Source organism: Hemiscyllium ocellatum, chromosome 23 (genome assembly GCF_020745735.1).
Source record: "Hemiscyllium ocellatum isolate sHemOce1 chromosome 23, sHemOce1.pat.X.cur, whole genome shotgun sequence".
Classification (NCBI taxonomy): Eukaryota; Metazoa; Chordata; class Chondrichthyes; order Orectolobiformes; family Hemiscylliidae; genus Hemiscyllium; species Hemiscyllium ocellatum.
Window position 1 is genome coordinate 55,604,024 of NC_083423.1, and position 20,002 is coordinate 55,624,025.

At 42.2% G+C, this 20,002-nt stretch overlaps 1 protein-coding gene across 3 annotated transcripts in view; it reads left to right on the forward strand.

The window, feature by feature from the left end:
* Nucleotides 1-20,002, forward strand: part of plxnc1 (plexin C1) — a 176,250-nt gene that overhangs the window by 98,756 nt on the left and 57,492 nt on the right. For all 3 annotated transcript variants that reach the window (XM_060843030.1, XM_060843029.1, XM_060843028.1), the window contains exons 8-14: nt 1,748-1,838; nt 1,926-2,009; nt 9,438-9,524; nt 9,990-10,077; nt 10,433-10,494; nt 17,151-17,290; nt 18,604-18,792. In XM_060843030.1, the coding sequence (XP_060699013.1) occupies nt 1,748-1,838; nt 1,926-2,009; nt 9,438-9,524; nt 9,990-10,077; nt 10,433-10,494; nt 17,151-17,290; nt 18,604-18,792 (741 nt within the window). The remainder of the gene's footprint in view (nt 1-1,747; nt 1,839-1,925; nt 2,010-9,437; nt 9,525-9,989; nt 10,078-10,432; nt 10,495-17,150; nt 17,291-18,603; nt 18,793-20,002) is intronic.

Sequence of the window (20,002 nt, forward strand, 5' to 3'; positions counted from 1 at the left end):
ACAAGTAGAGTTGAGGGAAAAGATTAGCCTTAATTGAGCTGTCTCAAGGGGCTAAATGGCCTGCTTCTGCTTTGATTTCTTACAGTCTTGCATTCTGATATTATTAAGTAATCATCTAACAATGGCAGGCCCCTCTTGGTACCACTTCAATATCTGATGCTTTGACATTGTGGCTATTAAGTTGATGTTGACATTTTCACTGGAATTACATTGGAGCTCTACTAGAGAACTGGATGCAAGTATCACCTCTGAAGGGGTTAGCTCTGCTCAGTTCCTTTGAATGAGGGAGACACTCTATAAATGATGCTCTACTATGTCTCCTGCCTTGGTAATTGCAAAATCCTATGATCCACATTGGATATGGACTTGGCCAGGTGTAATAATTTAGAGCAGAACCATGGTTTGAGAGGAATATCATCTTCTTTTAAAAAAAGTTTCATTGGAAGCAGTTGAGGACAGTTATGTGAGAGTTGTCATGCAGAGATTGTGGAGGGAAAACAGTGATTTGATTCCGAGGCCGGTTAGACCACATGTGAAAGCCCCTGTGCTGATCTACTGCAGTGTAATGTTTATTTGTAATTTGTTTATCTGACTGTAATGTTTATTCTTTTAACTATTCATATTTCTAACTTATACTATGAATCTGTGTAAGGTAATGCAACTTCTTTTCTTTCTTATTCCATTTTTTTGAATCTAAGATTTGTACCCAGTTGTACCTAAGATAGTGCCATGAGAGGTGAGATTGTAAACTTTTCACTGTATTCTTGGACTTCTGTACTTGAGTACACATGACAATAAAACCTAATTCTACTTCTAATCTCTTGGTATCTAGATGTGGGGCTGACTTCTGACACATCAACTCATTTTAACCCTTCTGCTAATAGAGTCACAGAGACATAGAGATGTATAGCACAGAAACAGACCCTTTGGTCCAACTTATCCATGATGACCAGATATCCTAATCTAACCTAATCCTATTTGCCAGCACTTGGCCCATATTGATCTAAACCCTTCCTATTCATAAACCCATCCAGATGCCTTTTAAATGCTGTAATTGTACCAGCCTCCACCACTTTTTCTGACAGCTCATTCCATACACGCACCACCCTCTGCATGAAAAAGTTGTCCCATAGGTCCCTTTTATATCTTTCCCCCTCACCCTAAACCAATGCCCTCTAGGTCTGGGCTGTATCACCCCAGGGAAAAGACCTTGTTTATTTATCCTATCCATGTCCGTCTTGATTTTATAAATCTCTATAAGGTCACCCCTCAGCCTCCGATGCTCCAGGGTAAACAGCCCTAGTCTACTCAACCTCTCCCTATAGCCCAAATCCTCCAACCCTGGCAACATTCTTGTAAATCTTGTATGAACCGTTTCAAGTTTCATAACATCCTTCTGATAAGAATTCATGAAATATTCCAAAAGTGGCCAAACGAATGTCTTGTACAGCTGCAACATGACCTCCCAACTCCTATACTCAATGCTCTGATCAATAAAGGAAAGCATACCAAATGCCTTCTTCACTATCCTATCTACCTGAGACTCTACTTTCAAGGAACTATGAACCTGCAGTCCAAGGTCTCTCTGTCCAGCAACACTCCCCAGGAACTGACCATTAAAAGCAAATGCTAGCATAGATTGGTTGAGCCTATTGGATTCATTTGTATGGTTCTTTCTATGTATTCCTGCATCTCACTGTGATTTCTAGTGTTAACATCAGTTTATTTTCTTCCTTTCCTGAACCAGATGTGCTGATTGTATTAATTCTGGATGTCACTGGTGTGCAGTAGAACATCGATGTACTTACACTTCAAATTGCCATGGAAATACTCAACAGGTAACCAGTCATTACTGACTGATGCCATTGTTTTCAAAGAAGAAAACCCACCCATGATTAATACCACGAATTATGTTATGATTTCAGGTCTGCCGTCAAATTGATAAAGTAAAATTAAATCCGACTTCAGAAAATCTTGACATTGTTCTGACTCATCCAGATGTGCAAACCGTAAGTCTTAAAGTAGCTCTGATATCTAAACTTGGACAGTTATGAAGAAAAACAGTGTCCTCACCAATATTCGCCCCCTCAACTAACATCACTAATACAGATTATCTGGCATTTATCACATTGCTGTTGTATGGCGTTTACTGTGCATTGTAACTTCCATTTGCCTCCATGGTGACTAGGCTTCAGAACGTTCTTCATTCTCTCAAGTGGTTTGGGATGTTTTTGGGTTACAAAAGGTGCTATGAAAATTCAGGTTCTTTTTTCCTGAGGGACAGACCAGAGGCATCCAGTAATAAAATGAATATGAGCAAAATCAAACTGTTTGCTATAGTCTCCTTGATTTGCATGAGCATTAGATTGGAGGGAAGCTAATGTAACCCCATGATATAAACAGGGACGTAGAGAGAAAATAGAGAATTATAGACCAGTGAGACTGATGTCGGTAGTGGAAAAATGTTAGAGACTATTATCAAAGATTTTATTGTTAGAACATTTCGAAAACAGCACAGATTTCCAAAAGGGAACATATACTTGACAAAGTTACTGGAATTCTTCGAGGATGAAATTACAAGAATTTATCGGGGGGAACCTGTTGAATATTTGGACTTTCAGAAGGTACCTTTGAAAGAGATTGATGTTTAAAATTGAAACTCATTAGACTGGGGGGGGAGCACTGAAATGCAGTACAACAAAAATTAGTTTGCAGGCTGGAAACAAAGAGTCAGAACAGATGGGTCTTTTCTTGAATGGTAAGCAATGACAGGGATCAGTACTAGGATCCTAGGTATTCACACAATATGTTAATGATGTAGATGAGGGAACTAAATGTAAAAATTTCAAGATTTTCAGATGACACCATGCTGGGTGGAAAGATGAGTTTTGAAGAGGATGCAGAGATGTTGCAGTGTGATTTGGACAGTCTGAGTGAATGGGTAAATATATGTCAGATGAACTATAATGTGGATAAATGTGAAGTTATCCACAGTGGGAGCCAAAATAGGAAGGTGGATTATTTTTGAATATCTGTAAATTGAGAGACGGGAATGTTCAACAAGATTTGAGTTTCCTCGTGTACCAGTTGCTGAAAGTAAATGCAATGAAGAAGGTAAACTATCTATTGGCCTTCATTGTGAGATGCTTTAAATTCAGGAACCAGCATGTCTTGCTGCAATTATACGTGCATTGATGAGACCTCACCTGAAGTATTGTGTACCTGTTTTGGTCTCTTTATCTGAGGAAGGATGTCAAGCTGCAGAGGGAGTGCAGTAAAGATATACCTGATTGATTCCTGGAATGGCAGGATTGATATATGAGGAGAGATTGAGTTGGTTAGGACATATTCACTGAAGCTTACAAAAATTAAAGGGGATCTCATAGAAACCTGTCAAATTCTAACAGGGCTCGACAAGTTAGATGCAGGAGGGATGTTCCTGATTGTGGTGGAGTACAGAACCAGGGGTCATAGGACATAGAACAGTACAGGCCGTTTGACTCTCGATGTTGCACCAACTTTTAATCCTAATCTAAGATCAATCTAACTTACATATCCTTCATTTTACTATCATCCAAGTGCCTATCCAGGAGTTGCCTAAATGTCCCCTAAGTATCTGACTGTGCTACCACTGCTGGCAGTGCGTTCCACACACCTAACACTCTCTGTGTACAGAACCTACCTTTGACATCTCCCCAATGCCTTCCTCCAATCATCTTAAAGTTATGCCTCCTTGTGACTGTCATTTCTTCCCTGGGAAAAAGTCTCTGGCTATCCACTCTATCTATGATTTGGAGATGCCAGTGTATACAAAGTTAAAAATCACACAACACCAGGTTATAGTCCAACAGGTTTAATTGGAAGCACACTAGCTTACGGAGCGACGCTCCTTCATCAGGTGATTGTGTTGCGCCAACTTTTAATCCTACTCTAAGATCAAACTAACCCACATATCCTTCATTTTACTATCATCTAAATGCCTATCCAGGAGTTGCCTAAATGTCCCCTGTGTATCTGACAATCACCTGATGAAGGAGTGTCGCTCCGAAAGCTAGTGTGCTTCCAATTAAACCTGTTGGACTATAACCTGGTGCTGTGTGATTTTTAACTTTGTACACTCTACCTATGTCTGTCAACATCTTGTACATCACAATCAAGTCACTTCTCATCCTTCTTCACTTCAATGAGAAAAGCCCTATCTCCCTCAACCTTTCTTCATAAGACGTGTCCTCCAATCCAGGCAGCATCCTGGTAAATCTCCTCTGCACCCTCTCTAAAGCTTCCACATCCTTCCTATAATGAGGTGACCATAACTGAACACAATATTCCAAGTGTGGTCTAACCAGGACTTTATACAGATGCAGCATAACCTTGCGGCTCTTAAACTCAATCCCCTGCTGATGAAAGCCGACACACCATATGCCATCTTAACAGCCTTATCAACTTGGGTGGCAACTTTGAGAGATCTATGGACATGGACCCCAAGATCCCCCTGTTCCTCCACATTGCCAAGGAACCTGTCTTTAACCCTGTAATCTGCATTCACATTTGACCTTCCAAATAAAGCACTTCACACTTTTCCAGGTTGAACTCCATCTGCCACTCCTCAGCCCAGCTCTGCATACTGTCAATGTCTCGTTGCAACCCACAACAGCCCTCCACACTCTCCACAACTCCACCAACCTTTGTGTCATTGGAAAAAACTTACTAACCCACCCTTCCACTTCCTCATCCAAGTCATTTATAAAAATCACAAAGAACACCACAGGTCATCGAGCTTCAGGTTGAATACTTTCCATCTACTACCACCCTCTGTCTTCTATAGGCCAGTCAATCCTGTATCCAGACAGCCAAATTACCCTGTATCCCATGCCTGCTTACTTTCTGAATGAGCCAACCATGTGAAACCTTACCTAAAATCCATGTACACCACACCCACTGCTCTACCTTCATCAATATGTTTTATCACATCCTCAAAGAATTCAATAAGGCTTGTGAGGCATGATCTGCCCCTCACAAAGCCATGCTGACTATCTCTAATCAAGTTATGCTTTTCCAAATAATCATAAACCCTGTCTCTCAGAATCGTCTTCAATAATTTGCCCACTGCCGTAAGACTGACTGGTCTGTAATTCCCAGGGTTGTTCCTATTCATTTTCTTGAACAAGGGAATAACATTTGCCACCCTCCAATCATTTGGTACTGTTCCAGTGGACGGTGAGGATGCATAGTAAACCTTTTATGTTTGAGTTGAGGAGAAATTTCTTTACCCAGAGAGTGGGGAGCTTGTGGAATTCACTACAACAGAAAGTGGTTGAGGCCAAAACATTATGTGTTTTCAAGATAGCATCTGTGGCTAATGGGCTCAGGGACATGGGGGCAGGGCAGGATTAGTGTATTGAGTTGGATGATCAACCATGGTCAAAATGAATGGTGGAGCAGGTTTGAAGGGCTGAATGGCCTACTCCTGCTCCTATCTTCTATGTTTCCATGTTTAATTCATGGCTTAAAACACCAAAGTCAGTGTGGGTTGCCTGTTCATTGAAAATTAACACTTTTAGTTAGGATTAGGTATCTAGTTTCCCCTGACAGTTCTTTTTTGAAGGGGAAAAGTACTTTGATGAACTAGGGTCCTGACTACAAAGTCGTTGCGACATAATGCCCCAAGAATAATTCCTATAAATCAATTAAAGAAAAGCCATCTATTGTGGATGGAGAGTCTTTGAACAATTATTACTATTTGCAAAGTTACACCGAGAAGGACATTGGGCACAACCAGTTGGGAAAATCACCATCTCCAAGCTTCCCTTCAACTGGCCTCTCATCCTCACATGGATCATTTGTACCTGAGGCTGGTCGGTCAAACTCTTGGGATCGCTGACCCACTGTGGCAGCTGTTCACCACACAGGCTGCAGCAATATGAGATGACAAGTTCAAGATTGTCAGCAAGAGAGCTTGAAGTGAGATGAGGAGAAGCCTCTTTCCTTACATGTTGCCTGGGAGAGTGATGGAGGCAGATTCCATAGTCGATTTCACAAGAGAGCTGGATATATATTTGAACGGGATCAAGTTAGAGGGCTATGGAAATTGGGGTGGAGAGTGGGACTAGCTGGATAGTTCCTTTGGGAGCCAGTACAGATATATTTGTATGAATGGCCTCCGTTCGTATTGTAAAATTTAATGATTCTGTAAGTGTGTCCTCAACCAACCAGGAATGAACAAGGAGTATCTCAGATGTGATGCATCCTATAAATAGATAAAAGGAATTGTCCAGTGGGTGTACATTTGCAACCCTGAAACACTCCTGATGTGATCACTCTCCTCTGTGGTATTCAAGAGCTGTAAAAATGATCAGTTCTCATCTGACTGACAGGACTGGAGCAGAACAAGTGGATGACTCCTCCCAGATAGACTCATTTCCTGTTTGGGCAAGCTGGTTCCTCTTGCTGCTGTGCAGAAGGAGGAATTCTGCTTCGTGGGCTTCTCATCACATGGTCAGTGCGATGGCAGCAGTTTCTACATTTTTGCTGAAAAGGAAGATTGCTGAATATTTTGAGAAATCCTTCATCGCTGGTTCTGTGAAAGAGTTCAGAGGGACTTTCCAAGGAGCATGATGGTCTTGATCTAGACTCCTACTCACAAACTCCTATAGCAGTGATGGAGGCCATTCAGTCCATCAAATAAATACCAGTTGACCATAGAATAATCCAGAGAGTCCAGCTCCCCCTATCTAATGCTGTCCCTTGTATCACTGTAGAAAATTATTCCCTGTTAAACTTAATAAATGTTTTGGTTGATACTGAAAAGTGCTTGGTTGATATTATTGGCTTCTGAAGTGACAAGCGGTGCAGTGAAGTCTGACCTGCTTTCTGTGAGTGAGTTTTCAATCAACTGGATGGTCTGTCAAGTCATATTCTGTAACGCAAAAACACTTACACTGGGACGACAGAATTTCTGTAACCATGTGTGACGCTCATCTGCAGGTTCATGGGTAACAAATTAGTCGAAACCCTTGAACTTCCTTTCCAACAGAACTGACAACAAAATCAGAAATCATTGGTAAAGCTCAGCAGGTCTAGCAGCGTCTGTGGAGAAAAAGCAGAGCTAGTTTTGGGTCCAATGACCCATCCTCAGAACAGTGCTGTGGGTGACCCTGTAAGAATCCTAGCTACCACAGCAAAAGTAGGTGATTCAGTCCATTTTGTCTCCCTCAGCCACATTTTGGCTGGTCTGATAATCCTCAATTCCACTTTCCTACCTTCCCCCCATAACCCTTGATTCCCTTAGTGATGAAACATCTCTGTCTCAGCCTTGAATAAACTTAATGAGCCAACTTTGAGAGCTGTCTGAGGTAAAGATTTACACCCCTTTTATGGAAGGAATCCCTCCTCATCTCTGTCTTAAATCGGTGACCCCTTATTCTCAGATGATGCCCTCTGGTCCTAGACTCTCCTCCAAGGGGGATCAACTTTTCTGCATCTACCTGTCAAATCCCCTAAGAATCTTAGATTTTATACCCCAACCTTCCCCAGCACATCCAGCATGTCTATAGTGGGGGTAGCTTAGTTCATAAGATAAAATCCAATTTATAGCTGCCTTTACAATCACCTCTGACCTGTCTGAGGTTACTGAGGGTGGGAAAAGTGCCAGGCAGCCTGCCTATCTTGGACCTATGAGGCTTTTAAGTGACCAACGAATTCCTCTGCTGCCAATTTACATGGGGCAAGGGGAGGTGGAGAGAGGGCAGGCTGTTGCCTCCTTCAAGGTTCACTGCACCCACCCTCCTATGTTCAACCCCAATTTAAGCAATCCCCAGCCGCCATGCCCTCCGCACTCTCAAACCTGGCCACGTAGCAGCCTTCATCCTCACTGGTTGCTCCAGGAGAGTTGTCTAACGTCCCAGACATCGTGGTATTTCTTCACTTGGTCTGGTGCTGCTGAGATTTGAAACATTGACTCTCCTGCCCCTCGGATGCTGCTTGTTGTACTGTTCCAGCGCCACACTTTTCGACTCTGATCTTCAGCATCTGCAGCTTTCACTTCCTCCTCCTACTGCTGGGATTCTCGAAGTGCCGGTTGGTTTAATGGCAATCCTGTGGGCTTGGTCTCCCACAACTGATGGAGGAAGAGGGCTCACTCTAAATCAATGAAGGCTGCTCTCAGCATATTACCACTGCTGGGTAGCTGGATGTAGGGTCAGTGCACACCACTTCCACCAGGCCAAGCAACTGGGAATCCCCTGATATTAAAGATCGGTCAGTTCTTGGTTACAATGGGCATTTTAAATGCATAATTAGTACGAATGGTGTAGATTAAAAATCTGCACTGTTAATTTCTGTTTTTCCACATTCTGTACAGTCTGAACATTTTTTTTTGTCCAACACTGATCCTATTGACATCCCTTTTGTTGATTCCTCCTCACAACTTGCTTTCCTGGACATCTTTGTATCACCAGTAAATATTGCTACAATCCATGACTCCCCTTCATTCAAGCCATTCACATAGAATGGTACAGGTGGAGACCCTGGCACTAGTCCATCCCTGTGACATTCCGTTGGTTACAGTTTGACAACGTGAAAATGAGACATCCATCGCTTTTGGGCAGAATTTAATGTGGACACCAATTTCTTGCACACTGGCTCGAGAACTGGCATGTGCCCTGTGTCTCCTCTGCCTCCACATGTGATGGAAGCTGCCAGTAGTGAAACGATCGCAAGTGTAGGATCAATCAGTGGTCCAGGCCTTAGGTGAATGAGGAGGGAAGGGAGCACTGGCTAGGAGTGGACAGTCAGACTGTCCATGAGAAAGGGCAGGTTTTAAGTAAACTCCACTCTCTTCCAAAAATGTTGACCTTCCGTAAATGACCTTTGAATGAAGGACCCCTGCCCCTGACAGCCCATGAGCCAACCTGACAGGGCTTTGAATTTTAGGCTTCATGCATGACAAGTCTCTTGTCCACCGCTGGTTAAATTTCATCAGTAGTGAGGTTGCAATACTCAATTAATGCCCAGGCAAGAAGGTGCCCATGTACCATCCTGTCTCAGACTTAGTTGAAATAGAGGTAAGAAAGGTGGCAAATTTTACATCCTGCATCTGACTAAATGCCTATTGCTTCCAAATTCCATTAAATTCCACCCTGTGTTTCCTATCAGTTGGTTATTGATGCTAATCTATGGCTTCAGCATTATGAGCTTTTGACAAGTAACCTGTTACATGGCAACTTGTCAAATGCCTTTCCCAACTTTGGTTGTTACGTCCTCGAAGAATTTGAATACATTTATCAAACAGGATTTCCCGTGCATAAAATGGTGTTGAGTCTTCCTGGTTGGATCATCATTTTCTAAATCTTCTGCTGCAGCTTTATTAATAATGGAATAAAGAGTTAAATCTTAATTTATAATTCTTTGAGGAAGCTTCATGTTACACTGTTTTGCAGGACCTGAACCTGAGTTGTTTGTTTGATGGGAAGTTACAGAAGGCCAAATGGATCAATGGATCTGTCATCCAGTGTATCAGGCCTCAGGTTAGTGTAATGGTTAAATAGTTGATTGTGTTTTCTCAGTCTGTAATTCCTTGGTCTTTCACCTTTAGACTGTGTTCAGTAAAGTATAAACCTGATTCATGATTCAACTTTTAACTTCCATCAATTAATTTGCAGTGTTAAGAGTGAGAGGTTTCACTTGCCAGTGTTGGTGTTAGTATGGGTAACCATTTGGAGTCTGTTTGGGACTGTACTATTGTCTCCACCAAGTCAGTAATCCTCCTGACACCTTCCTAGGTGCAAGTAAAAAAATAGTGGGATACAGGCTTGCATAGACACAAGGTCAATGTCATGGTGCCCTGTTTTAGGTAGTTCCTTCTCCCCTCATGGGTAACCTTTAAACACAGTCCTTTGTCAGTGTTTGATTTTTTTAAATGTTAATTTAATGAAAATGCATGTGATGATCTGTGATCATTAGCTAAATTGAACATTGTTTATACTTTGCAGTTTGTGAATGAAAGACGGCTCATTCCTGTGAATGTTGTGTACAGTAGAAATTCCAGTTACATTATTGATAATCCGAACAATATCACAGGTAATCGATTCTTTAGAATTTTACAATAGAAATGAGATTCAGCCTCAGTCTCTTAACAGACATTCAATCCGAAACATAGTGAAGAGGTTAAACCTTGCCTATAAATTCCAGATATCCATTATGATTGGCTCCTTTTACAGACACAAAAGACTGGGAATGGATTGGCATGAGAGTGGGGAGTGCCGTAAAATTATGTCATAGGGCTGCTTTGATCTGGATGGTGTCAAGCGTCTTGAGTGTTGTTGGAGCTACTCCCCTCCAGTTTATTGTGGAAAATGACCATGTTACTGACAAATAAGCATCCTTGCTGCTCCGGAGTTTACAATCCAATTCTAATAAGGTTTTGTTTTAACAGTTTATAGTTGCGATGTCCGGAAGCCAGGCTGTGTCTTTTGTTCACCAGAAAGGAGTTGTACGGTAAGGAATACTCCAAGCCAACTATGGTTTGTGTTTGAATAATCTAAATAAAGCTTTGATTGTGTGTTGTTTGTGATTATGAATGTGAATGAATAATTTCTAGGAATTTAACTTGCCTCAGTCCCAGGTCCTACGATATGTGCATGACTGACCATTCCATCTCCTCTCCATCTTTAATGGTTTTTCCAGCCCTGGGTCAGCTAGATTCATGGTTGGAGTCTGGTGATCAATTCACCAAAACAGGTATTCTGTTAAGAAGTGAATAACCTGGAGTAAAGAGAGTATCTCCCACATCTTTACACTTCCTTCCTCAGAATTATGTTTCATTTCTTGGATGTGGGTATCACTGTCGAGTTTAGCATTTTTGCTCATTTCTAACTGAGTGGCTTTCAGAGGCAATTAATCATCAACAGCATTCATGTGGGCTTGGAGTCACATGTACATCAGACCAGCTAGGGATGATAGATTTGGGGCACAGTGGTTAGCACTGCTGCCTCACAGCACCAGGGTCCCAAGTTCAATTCCAGCCTCGGGCGACTGTCTGTGTGGAGTTTGCACATTCTCCCCGTGTCTGTGTGGGTTTCCTCCGGGTGCTCCGGTTTCCTCCCACAATCCAAAGATGTGCAGGTCAGGTGAATTGGCCGTGCTAAATTGCCCATAGTGTTAGGTGCATTAGTCAGAGGGAAATGGGTCTGGGTGGGTTACTCTTCGGCGGGTCGGTGTGGACTTGTTGCGCCGAAGGGCCTGTTTCCACACTGTAGGGACTCTAAACTAATCTAATTTACTTCCCTAAAAGTCATTAGTGAATCAGGTGGATTTTTGCAGCAGTTAGATTAGCTTTTAATTCTGCAGCTTTTAAACTGAATTCAAATTTCACCAACTGCCATGGTAAGATTCAAATCCATGTCCCCAAAATATTAGTCCAGACCACTGGATTGCTGATCCAATGACATTACCACTATGCCTCCCTTGTGTGACTGCATCTTACTCTCTAGCCTTGCACTAAATACTCTCAGATTGCAAGCAGTCTCTATGCATAAGAATGCAGCTGGGTAGTGCCACCATGAAAGTACCTGCACAAAGATTTCAATGATTAAATCCAACAAACAGATTGCCTCTCAGTTCCTGTCCAAAATACAGGAAATGGAGAGGATTCAAGAGCTTTGGAGCTCAGTGAGCTGGCTGGAACAATTAACATCAGAAATTGTCAAGGGGTCAGAAATGGAGAAACACAGAGCTTCTGGAGAGTTCATAGAATTATAGATTGGTGCAGCACAGAGGGAGCCATTCAACCTCTCAAGGCCATCATGGCTCCTTGCAAGAGCAAAACAGCACTTCCTGCCCCTCTACCCTTGCACCAGAGCCCTGCCATTTTTTTTTTCTTTTCAGCCTTTATCCAGTTCCCTTTAGAGTTTAATCTGCCTCAACCACTTTTCAAGGCAGTGCATTCCAAATCCAAACCATCATTGTATGAAACAGTTTTCTCCTCATGTCCCAATCAGCCTAAATGTCTGTCCTCTTGTCTTCAACCATTCTGCCAATGGGAACAGTTTTTCTCTCTCTACTCCGTGTGGAGCCTTCATGATTTGAAAACTTTGATCAGATTTCCTCTTAACTTTTTCCTACTTTAAGGAGAACTTGCCCAGCTTTTCCAATATACCCATTACTCAGGTTCCTCGTCCCAGGGAGCTTTCTCTTTCTTTTCCTGTTTGATTCGTCTTGTCTCAGTATCCTTCACACCTTTCCGAAATTGCAGTGACCAGAATTGTATACAGTACCCCAACTGGAGTTGAATCAATGTTTTATAACGGTTTTGCTTTTATTATCTATGCCTGATGGTCTACATCCCAGGGTACTGAAGGAGGTGGCTCGAGAAATCGTGGATGCGTTGGTGATTATTTTCCAGAGTTCAATAGATTCAGGATCAGTTCCTGTGGATTGGAGGGTGGCTAATGTTATACCACTTTTTAAGAAAGGTGGGGGAGAGAAAGCAGGGAATTATAGACCAGTTAGTCTGACCTCAGTGGTGGGAAAGATGCTGGAGTCTATTATAAAGTATGAAATTACGACACTTCTGGATGGTAGTAACAGGATAGGACAGAGTCAGCATGGATATATGAAGGGGAAATCATGCTTGACTAATCTTCTGGAATTTTTTGAGGATGTAACTCTGAAGATGGACGAGGGAGATCCAGTAGATGTAGTGTACCTGGACTTTCAGAAAGCTTTTGATAAAGTCCCACATAAGAGGTTAGTGAGCAAAATTAGGGCAAAATTAGGTATTGCAGGCAAAGCACTAACTTGGATTGAAAGTCGGTTGGCTGATAGGAAACAAAGAGTAGTGATAAACGGCTCCATTTCGGAATGGCAGGCAGTGACCAGTGGGGTACTGCAGGGATCAGTGCTGGGACCGCAGCTTTTTACAATATATGTTAATGATATAGAAGATGGTATTAGTAATAACATTAGCAAAGCTGGGTGGTAGGGTGAAAAGTGAGGAGGACGTTAGGAGATTACAGGGTGATCTGGACAGGTTAGGTGAGTGGACAGATGCATGACAGATCCAGTTTAATGTGGATAAATGTATAGTTATCCACTTTGGTGGCAAGAACAGGAAGGCAGATTACTACCTAAATGGAATCAATTTAGGTAAAGGGGCAGTACAAAGAGATCTGGGTGTTCTTGTACACCAGTCAATGAAGGCCAGCATACAGGTACATCAGGTAGTGAAGAAGGCTAATAGCATGCTGGCCTTCATAACAGGAGGGATTGAGTATAGAAGCAAAGAGGTGCTTCTGCAGCTGTGTGGGGCCCTGATGAGACCGCACCTAGAGTATTGTGTGCAGTTCTGGTCTCCAAATTTGAGGAAAGACATTCTGGCAATTAGGGAGTGCAGCGTAGGTTCACAAGGTCAATTCCTGGAATGGCGGGACTACCTTACACTGAAAGACTGGTGCAACTGGGCTTGTATACCCTTGAGTTTAGAAGACTGAGAGGGGATCTGATTGAGACATATAAGATTATTAAAGGATTGGACACTCCGGAGGCAGGAAACATGTTTCTGCTGATGGGTGAGTGCCGAACCAGAGGACACAGCTTAAAAATACGGGGTAGACCATTTAGGACAGAGATGAGGAGAAACTTCTTCACCCAGAGAGTGGTGGCTGTGTGGAATGCTCTGCCCCAGAGGGCAGTGGAGGCCCAGTCTCTGGATTCATTTAAGAAAGAGTTGGATAAAGCTCTCAAGGATAGTGGAATCAAGGGTTATGGAGATAAGGCAGGAACAGGATACTGATTAAGGATGATCAGCCATGATCATGTTGAATGATGGTGCAGGCTCGAAGGGCAGAATGGCCTACTCCTGCACCTATTGTCTATTGTCTATTATTGCCTATGTTTATTAAGCCCAAAATCCCATGTAGTACTTTAGCCACTTTCTCAACCTCCCCTACCACCTTCAACGAATGGCCTCTGGATGCACTTCTTTGACAATTGCCCCCTTTCTTCCATCATCTTCAGTTACACAACAACAAGCATGATTGAGGGTTTTGAAAATTATTAATGTGTTAGAAAGGTAGATGTGGTTGGAATGCTTCCATTTATGGGAGACTCCAAAAATAAATGCTATAAATAGAAGACGTTTACTGATAAATCTCAAAGGGAAATGGGAGAAAGTACTTTACTCAGAAAATGTGGAACTCACCACCATGAATATTTATTGAGGCAAATAACTTTGATGCTTTCGCAGGAAGACCTTGTGGGGAAAATAGAAAGGTGTGCTGACTTTAGTCTATGTGATTAATAGCAAAGTCACCTCATTGGTCATGTCAGATACTGTCAGGTTACGTGGGACTGGACTTGAGAGAAGAAGGTTTTAGAACGTAGAACTGGACAGCACAAGAACAGGTCCTTTGGCTCATGATGCTGTGTCGAACACGACACCAAATTAAACTGATCCCGTCAGCCTGCCCTTGGTCCATATCACTGCATTCCTTGCATATTCATGTGCTTATCTAAAAGCCTTTTAAATGCCCCGTCATATCTGCCTCCTCCACCACCCTTGGTAGTGTGTTCCAAAAACCTACAAGTTTCCGTATAAAAAAATTTGCCCTTCACATCTTTGGTAAAGTCCAACTGATATAAATAGTCAATATATGTTCACTGGTTTGCCTCCAGAAACTGTTTGTGATATTTATACATTATGTTATGAACCAGGCCAGAACCCCCCTCAAAATATTTTAGGAAAGTAGTCTAGACCCTAACATTTTCTTATTTTAAAGGCAGATGTGAAGTGGGTGTTCCAGGTTGGATGCAACTGGTCAAACCACTTAGCTTTAAGTAAAACACAATTTACTTAAACACTACAGTTAAAACACAAGCAAAGGAAAGCAGAATTTAAATCACTTAATTATTGGAAATCTTAACTGACCTTATGTCGTAATTATTACTAATTAACTGTTCCAATACAGCAACATTCCATAAACACACCCCTTGGCAAAAAGGTAAATTCAAAAACAGATTCTTACAGGCAGGAGGGAACAACATCCAGAGAGAGATTTCAGAGAAAGTTAGAGGATTCCTTTACTGAAGCTTGCAACTCTCATCCTGTTAGAATTTTGTAGGCTTCTATGAGATATCCCCGCTCATTCTTTTAAATTCCAGAGAGTATTATCCTAACAGATCCAGCCTCTCAGTCCTGCCATCCCAGGAATCAGTCTGGTAAACCTTCGCTGCACTTCTTCCATCGCCTGAACATCCTTCCTCAGAAAGGAGGCCAGAGCCACACACAACTCTCCAGGTGTGGTCTCACCAAGGCCCTGTACAATTGCAGTGAGACATCACTGCTCCTGTACTTGAGCAATAGGCTAAAGGAAAGGGTATGGGTGGGTTACTCCTCAAGGGTCAGTGTGAACTTCTTGGGCCTCATGGCCTGTTTCCACACCATAAGGTTCTATGATCCTATGATTCCATGAACTCTTTGGAAGTCTCTCATCCTGTGCCTGCTATAGCTAAAAAAAATCTCGAAAGCCTGAACTGTGTGATCTGGCCATTTCCCTTCCATTGTTAAACTGTTTTAAGAAAATCCAAAGGCCTCTTAAAACTTAGACTCTTCAGCAGCTCTGCTTTTACAATCTCTCTTCAATAAACCAGGGACAAAATAACCTTTTTAAAGTGACAGCATCATAATAATTAACATGCTGCAAAGAAAGCAAATGGTATGTTGGCCTTCACAGTCAGTGGATTTGAGTATAGAAACAGTAATGTCTCCCTCTAATTGTACATGGCTTTGGTGGGACCACACCTGGAGTGGGTTGTTTGTGGCTCTGGTCTCCTTACCTGAGGAAGGATGTTCAGACGATGGGAGAATGCAACAAAGGTTTACTAGAATGATTCCTGGGATGGCAGGACTGAGAGGTTGGATCATATTCTCTGGCATTTCTAAGAATGAGCAGGGACTTCTCATGGAAGCGTACAAAATTCTAACAGGATTAGACAGGGTAAACACAAGAAGGATGTTCCTGATGACCAAGGAATCCAGAACCAGGGGTCCCAGTCTCAGAATATGGGGTAGGCCATTTAGGACTGAGATGAGGGGAAATTTCTCCACCTAGAGCCTGTGGAATTCTCTGCCTCAGAAAGTGGTTGAGGTCAAAACATTTAAGGTTTTCAAAAAGAAGTTAGATATAGTTCTTATGGCTATAGGGATCAAAGCGTGTGTGGAGAAAATGGAAATAGGCAACTGAATTTGATGATCAGCAATGATCGTATTGAATAATGGAGCGGGCTTGAAGGGCCGAATGGCCTACTCTCATTCCTATTTTCTGTTTCTATTAGGCAGAAGGAATAAGAGAAAATTCAATTGGACTATAAACATTTGGAGATGCCTGCAAAATTCCCATGTTGTATATCTTATATAGCTCTTATAAAGTTTTAGGCCTTGTTCTAATAGCCATTTGAATGTGCTAGAAGTACATTTGATTACTTATTTGCAGTTAATCGATGAGCTTGTAAAAGTTTTGACATTATGGTGTCAAATACAGCCCACATTCCTGATGAAGACTTTATGCTCAAAACATCAACTCTCCTGTTCCTTGGATGCTGCCCAACCAGCTGTGCTTTTCCAGCAACACACGTTTTGACTCTGACCTTCAGCATCTGCAGTCCTCACTTTCTCCCAGTCAAATACTTGCTGTGGTTCAGCTAATAGCACACCTGTCCCTGGCTGAACCAGATGATTTATGGGTTCAAGGCCAATGCCAAAGGCACAAACAAATAATCAAGGTTGACACAGCAGTGAGGGAGTGATACACTGCCGTTTGTGCTATCAGTCAGATCACACACTGTACTGAAACTTTTCAGGAGGGTACAAAAGTCCTGTAGTACAACGTGAGGAACAATTCAATTCTCCCCGGGATCCTATCCAACATTTATTCTTTGGCCAACATCACTGAAAAATTGATTATTTCATCATTTTTCACACTGTCTTTTGTAGACGCCAATTGATTTCCTCTTGTACCCTACATTATAAGACCAACTGCATTTCACAAGTACTTAGGTAGCTGAAAAGTATTTTGGGACATCCTGAGGTCATGAAAGGTGCTATAGTGGTTTCCTTTTCTAAGCGATCATGATTACTAAACCTGTTTTTTAATCAGGAACCAGTTGTTACGGCTGTGACACCGAACCGTGTATATATTTCTGGGGGAACCAAGGTCACCATCACTGGGACTGGTCTAGATGTTGGAGCGAGTGCTAAGATTCACATTAATGGAATAAATGATGACATTACAGCCAAGTAAGTACAAGATTGGAACAAAGTAAGAAGAATAATTAGATCTGTTTTGATAATTCTTTGACTTAGTGCAATGACATGAAAGAAATGAAATTGGGCAAGATGTCGACCCACCAATGAGGTCATCTGTGACTTACACTGACCTTTGTCTTATATTGCTTTCAAAAATCATATCAATACCAGATATAACATTAACACTTGATTGAGTAATAACAGCCTTTTGATGAAGAAAGTTCCAAACTTCAACTGTTTAAGACAATTAGAACCCGAAAGGATTAATTGACATTCATTGTAAACCCCACCCATCAGTTTATAAAGGAATGATCTTGGGAGGAGCTAATGTGTGTGTTGATGTTAATTAGTGTTGCAGGATCAGTTGCCAGTGCTCTAAGCTCAATGTAGTTAACAGTAATGTGTACTGAGTCTGAAGTCCAGTCTGAAGTCTCACAAGAGACTATTATGTAACTCGTGTATAATGTAATTAACTATTACGTACTCTGTAATAAACCTATTCTATTCATTATTATACATACTTTTGCTGAAAATTAAGTGCAGATATCCATCCCCTTTTGCTGCCAATAAATTAGAAGAATGCCAATAAGAAGGATTGGTGGCAGAGAATCTACTCAAGGTATTGCAGATGATTCAGGGGTTCAGTGGTTATAGCTGCAGCCATATTGCACCAGGGACCCAGATTGGATTCCAGCATTGGTTGACAGTCTATGTGGAGTTTGCACATTCTCCATATGTCTGTGTGGGTTTCTGCTGGGCCCTCCAGTTTCCTCCCACATTCCAAAGATGTGCACATTAGGTGGATTGGCCATGCAAAGTTGCCCGATGTCCAGGAATGTGCAGGCTAGCTGAGTTGGCAGTGGGAAATGCAGGGTTACAAGGAGGGGTAGGTCTGGGTGGGATGCCCTTCAGAGAGTCGGTGTGGACTTGATTGGCTGAATGGCCTGCTTCCACACTGGAGGGATTCTATTATTCCAATGAACATGACCACAATGTATGTCATGCTGACAGCGGGCAGATTTTGCCATTTTCACCAACTTATTTTACTCCTGAAAGACATGGCTTCAATTGTTGGACTAATGATAAGTGAAGCACTCGCAATCCACATTAGCTTTGTTTATAGAGGAAGAGTGTTTATAACGTAGAGTAACAGTCGTTCTGACTCTAACCATGATGTACTTAATCTGTTGAAGGAATTTTTCTCGTATTGCAGAGATACTTGATCATAAAAACAATCACAAAAATATTAGGTTTTAACAGTGACTATTAATGATTATTGTTCTACAATGTATTTTCTCACCCAGATCGAGCAGCTGCACTATTATGACTAACACCTCAATAAAATGCACATTACCAGAGTCATCCCGTGGTAAAAAAATACTGTGTTTGTTGTATGATTCTGAGAAACGCTGTATGGCGAACAGATCTGCTGTACTGCACTATGTCAGACACGTCTCCATTTCAACGATGCACCCATCAGTTTCCTGGATCAGGTAGGTTTCCTGGTGGGGGTGGGAGGATGAGGAATTGTATGTTTAGATTGTTCCAAATCTTATTCCAGGCTATTTGAACCTGTATTTGTATTTGAACCTTACATCTTTACCAGAGTTCTGCACCAAATTCCAAACCGTTCGGATCTTGAAATTCAATTAACATTTCAGTAACTTGTCTGGTAAACAAACAGTAAACCTGCTTCAGGTCAAAGTTGTGGCCATGTAACCAATCTCTGTAGAGTACATGGAGTATTCCTTGTTCCAGTCCTACACAAGTCCTTCCCACAATGCTTTCTCCAGTACAATGATGGCATCATGGGTGCTGCTACCCTCTCTCGTTCTGAACTGGAAGAATTTATAGATTTTACTTCCAATTTCCATCCTGCCCTCAGCTTCACTTGGTCCATCTCCAACTACTCCCTTCCGTTCCCCTTCCCAACATTTCTGTTTCCATTTCTGGGGAAAGGCTGGCCACCAATATCCACTACAAACCCACGTACTCCATAGTTACCCTGATTACACATCCCTCACATCCTGCTTCCTGGAAGGACTCCATCCCAGTCTCACCATTTCTTCATCTATAGTACATTTCTTCTGATAATGCCACAATCCACAGGGGCCCTCAGAAATGTCCATTTGTTTTTCACAGCTGTGAATTCTCTACCAGTGTAGTTGACAGGGCCCTTAGCCATGTTTGACCCATCACCCGCACTTTGGTCTCACCCCTTCCCTTCCCTCCCATAACAATGATAGAGTTCACTTGGTCCTTACTTAGCATCCCAACAGCCTCTACATCCAAAGGATTGTCATTTCTGTCACCGCTAGCAGAATATCATGACCAGACACATATTTCCCTTCCCTCCTTTTTCAACATTCTGCAGGGACCATTCCCTTCAGGAAGTCTTGGTCCACTCCTCCTTTACTCCTTACATCTCCTCAACTCCCATGGCATTCTCCCATGCAAACACCTGCCCATTTACCTCCTCCCTCCTCACTATCCAAGGCCCCATACTCACCTTCCGGGTGAAGTTGCGATTTACCTGCCCTTCACTCATTCTAGTGTACTGCATTCGCTGCTCACAATGTGCTGTCCTCTACACTGGGGAGACAAAATGTATACTGGGTGACCGCTGCGCATATCCTGATTGCAAAAATGACCCTGAGCTTCCAGTTCAGTGTGCCATTTCAACACACCACCGTGTTCCCTGGC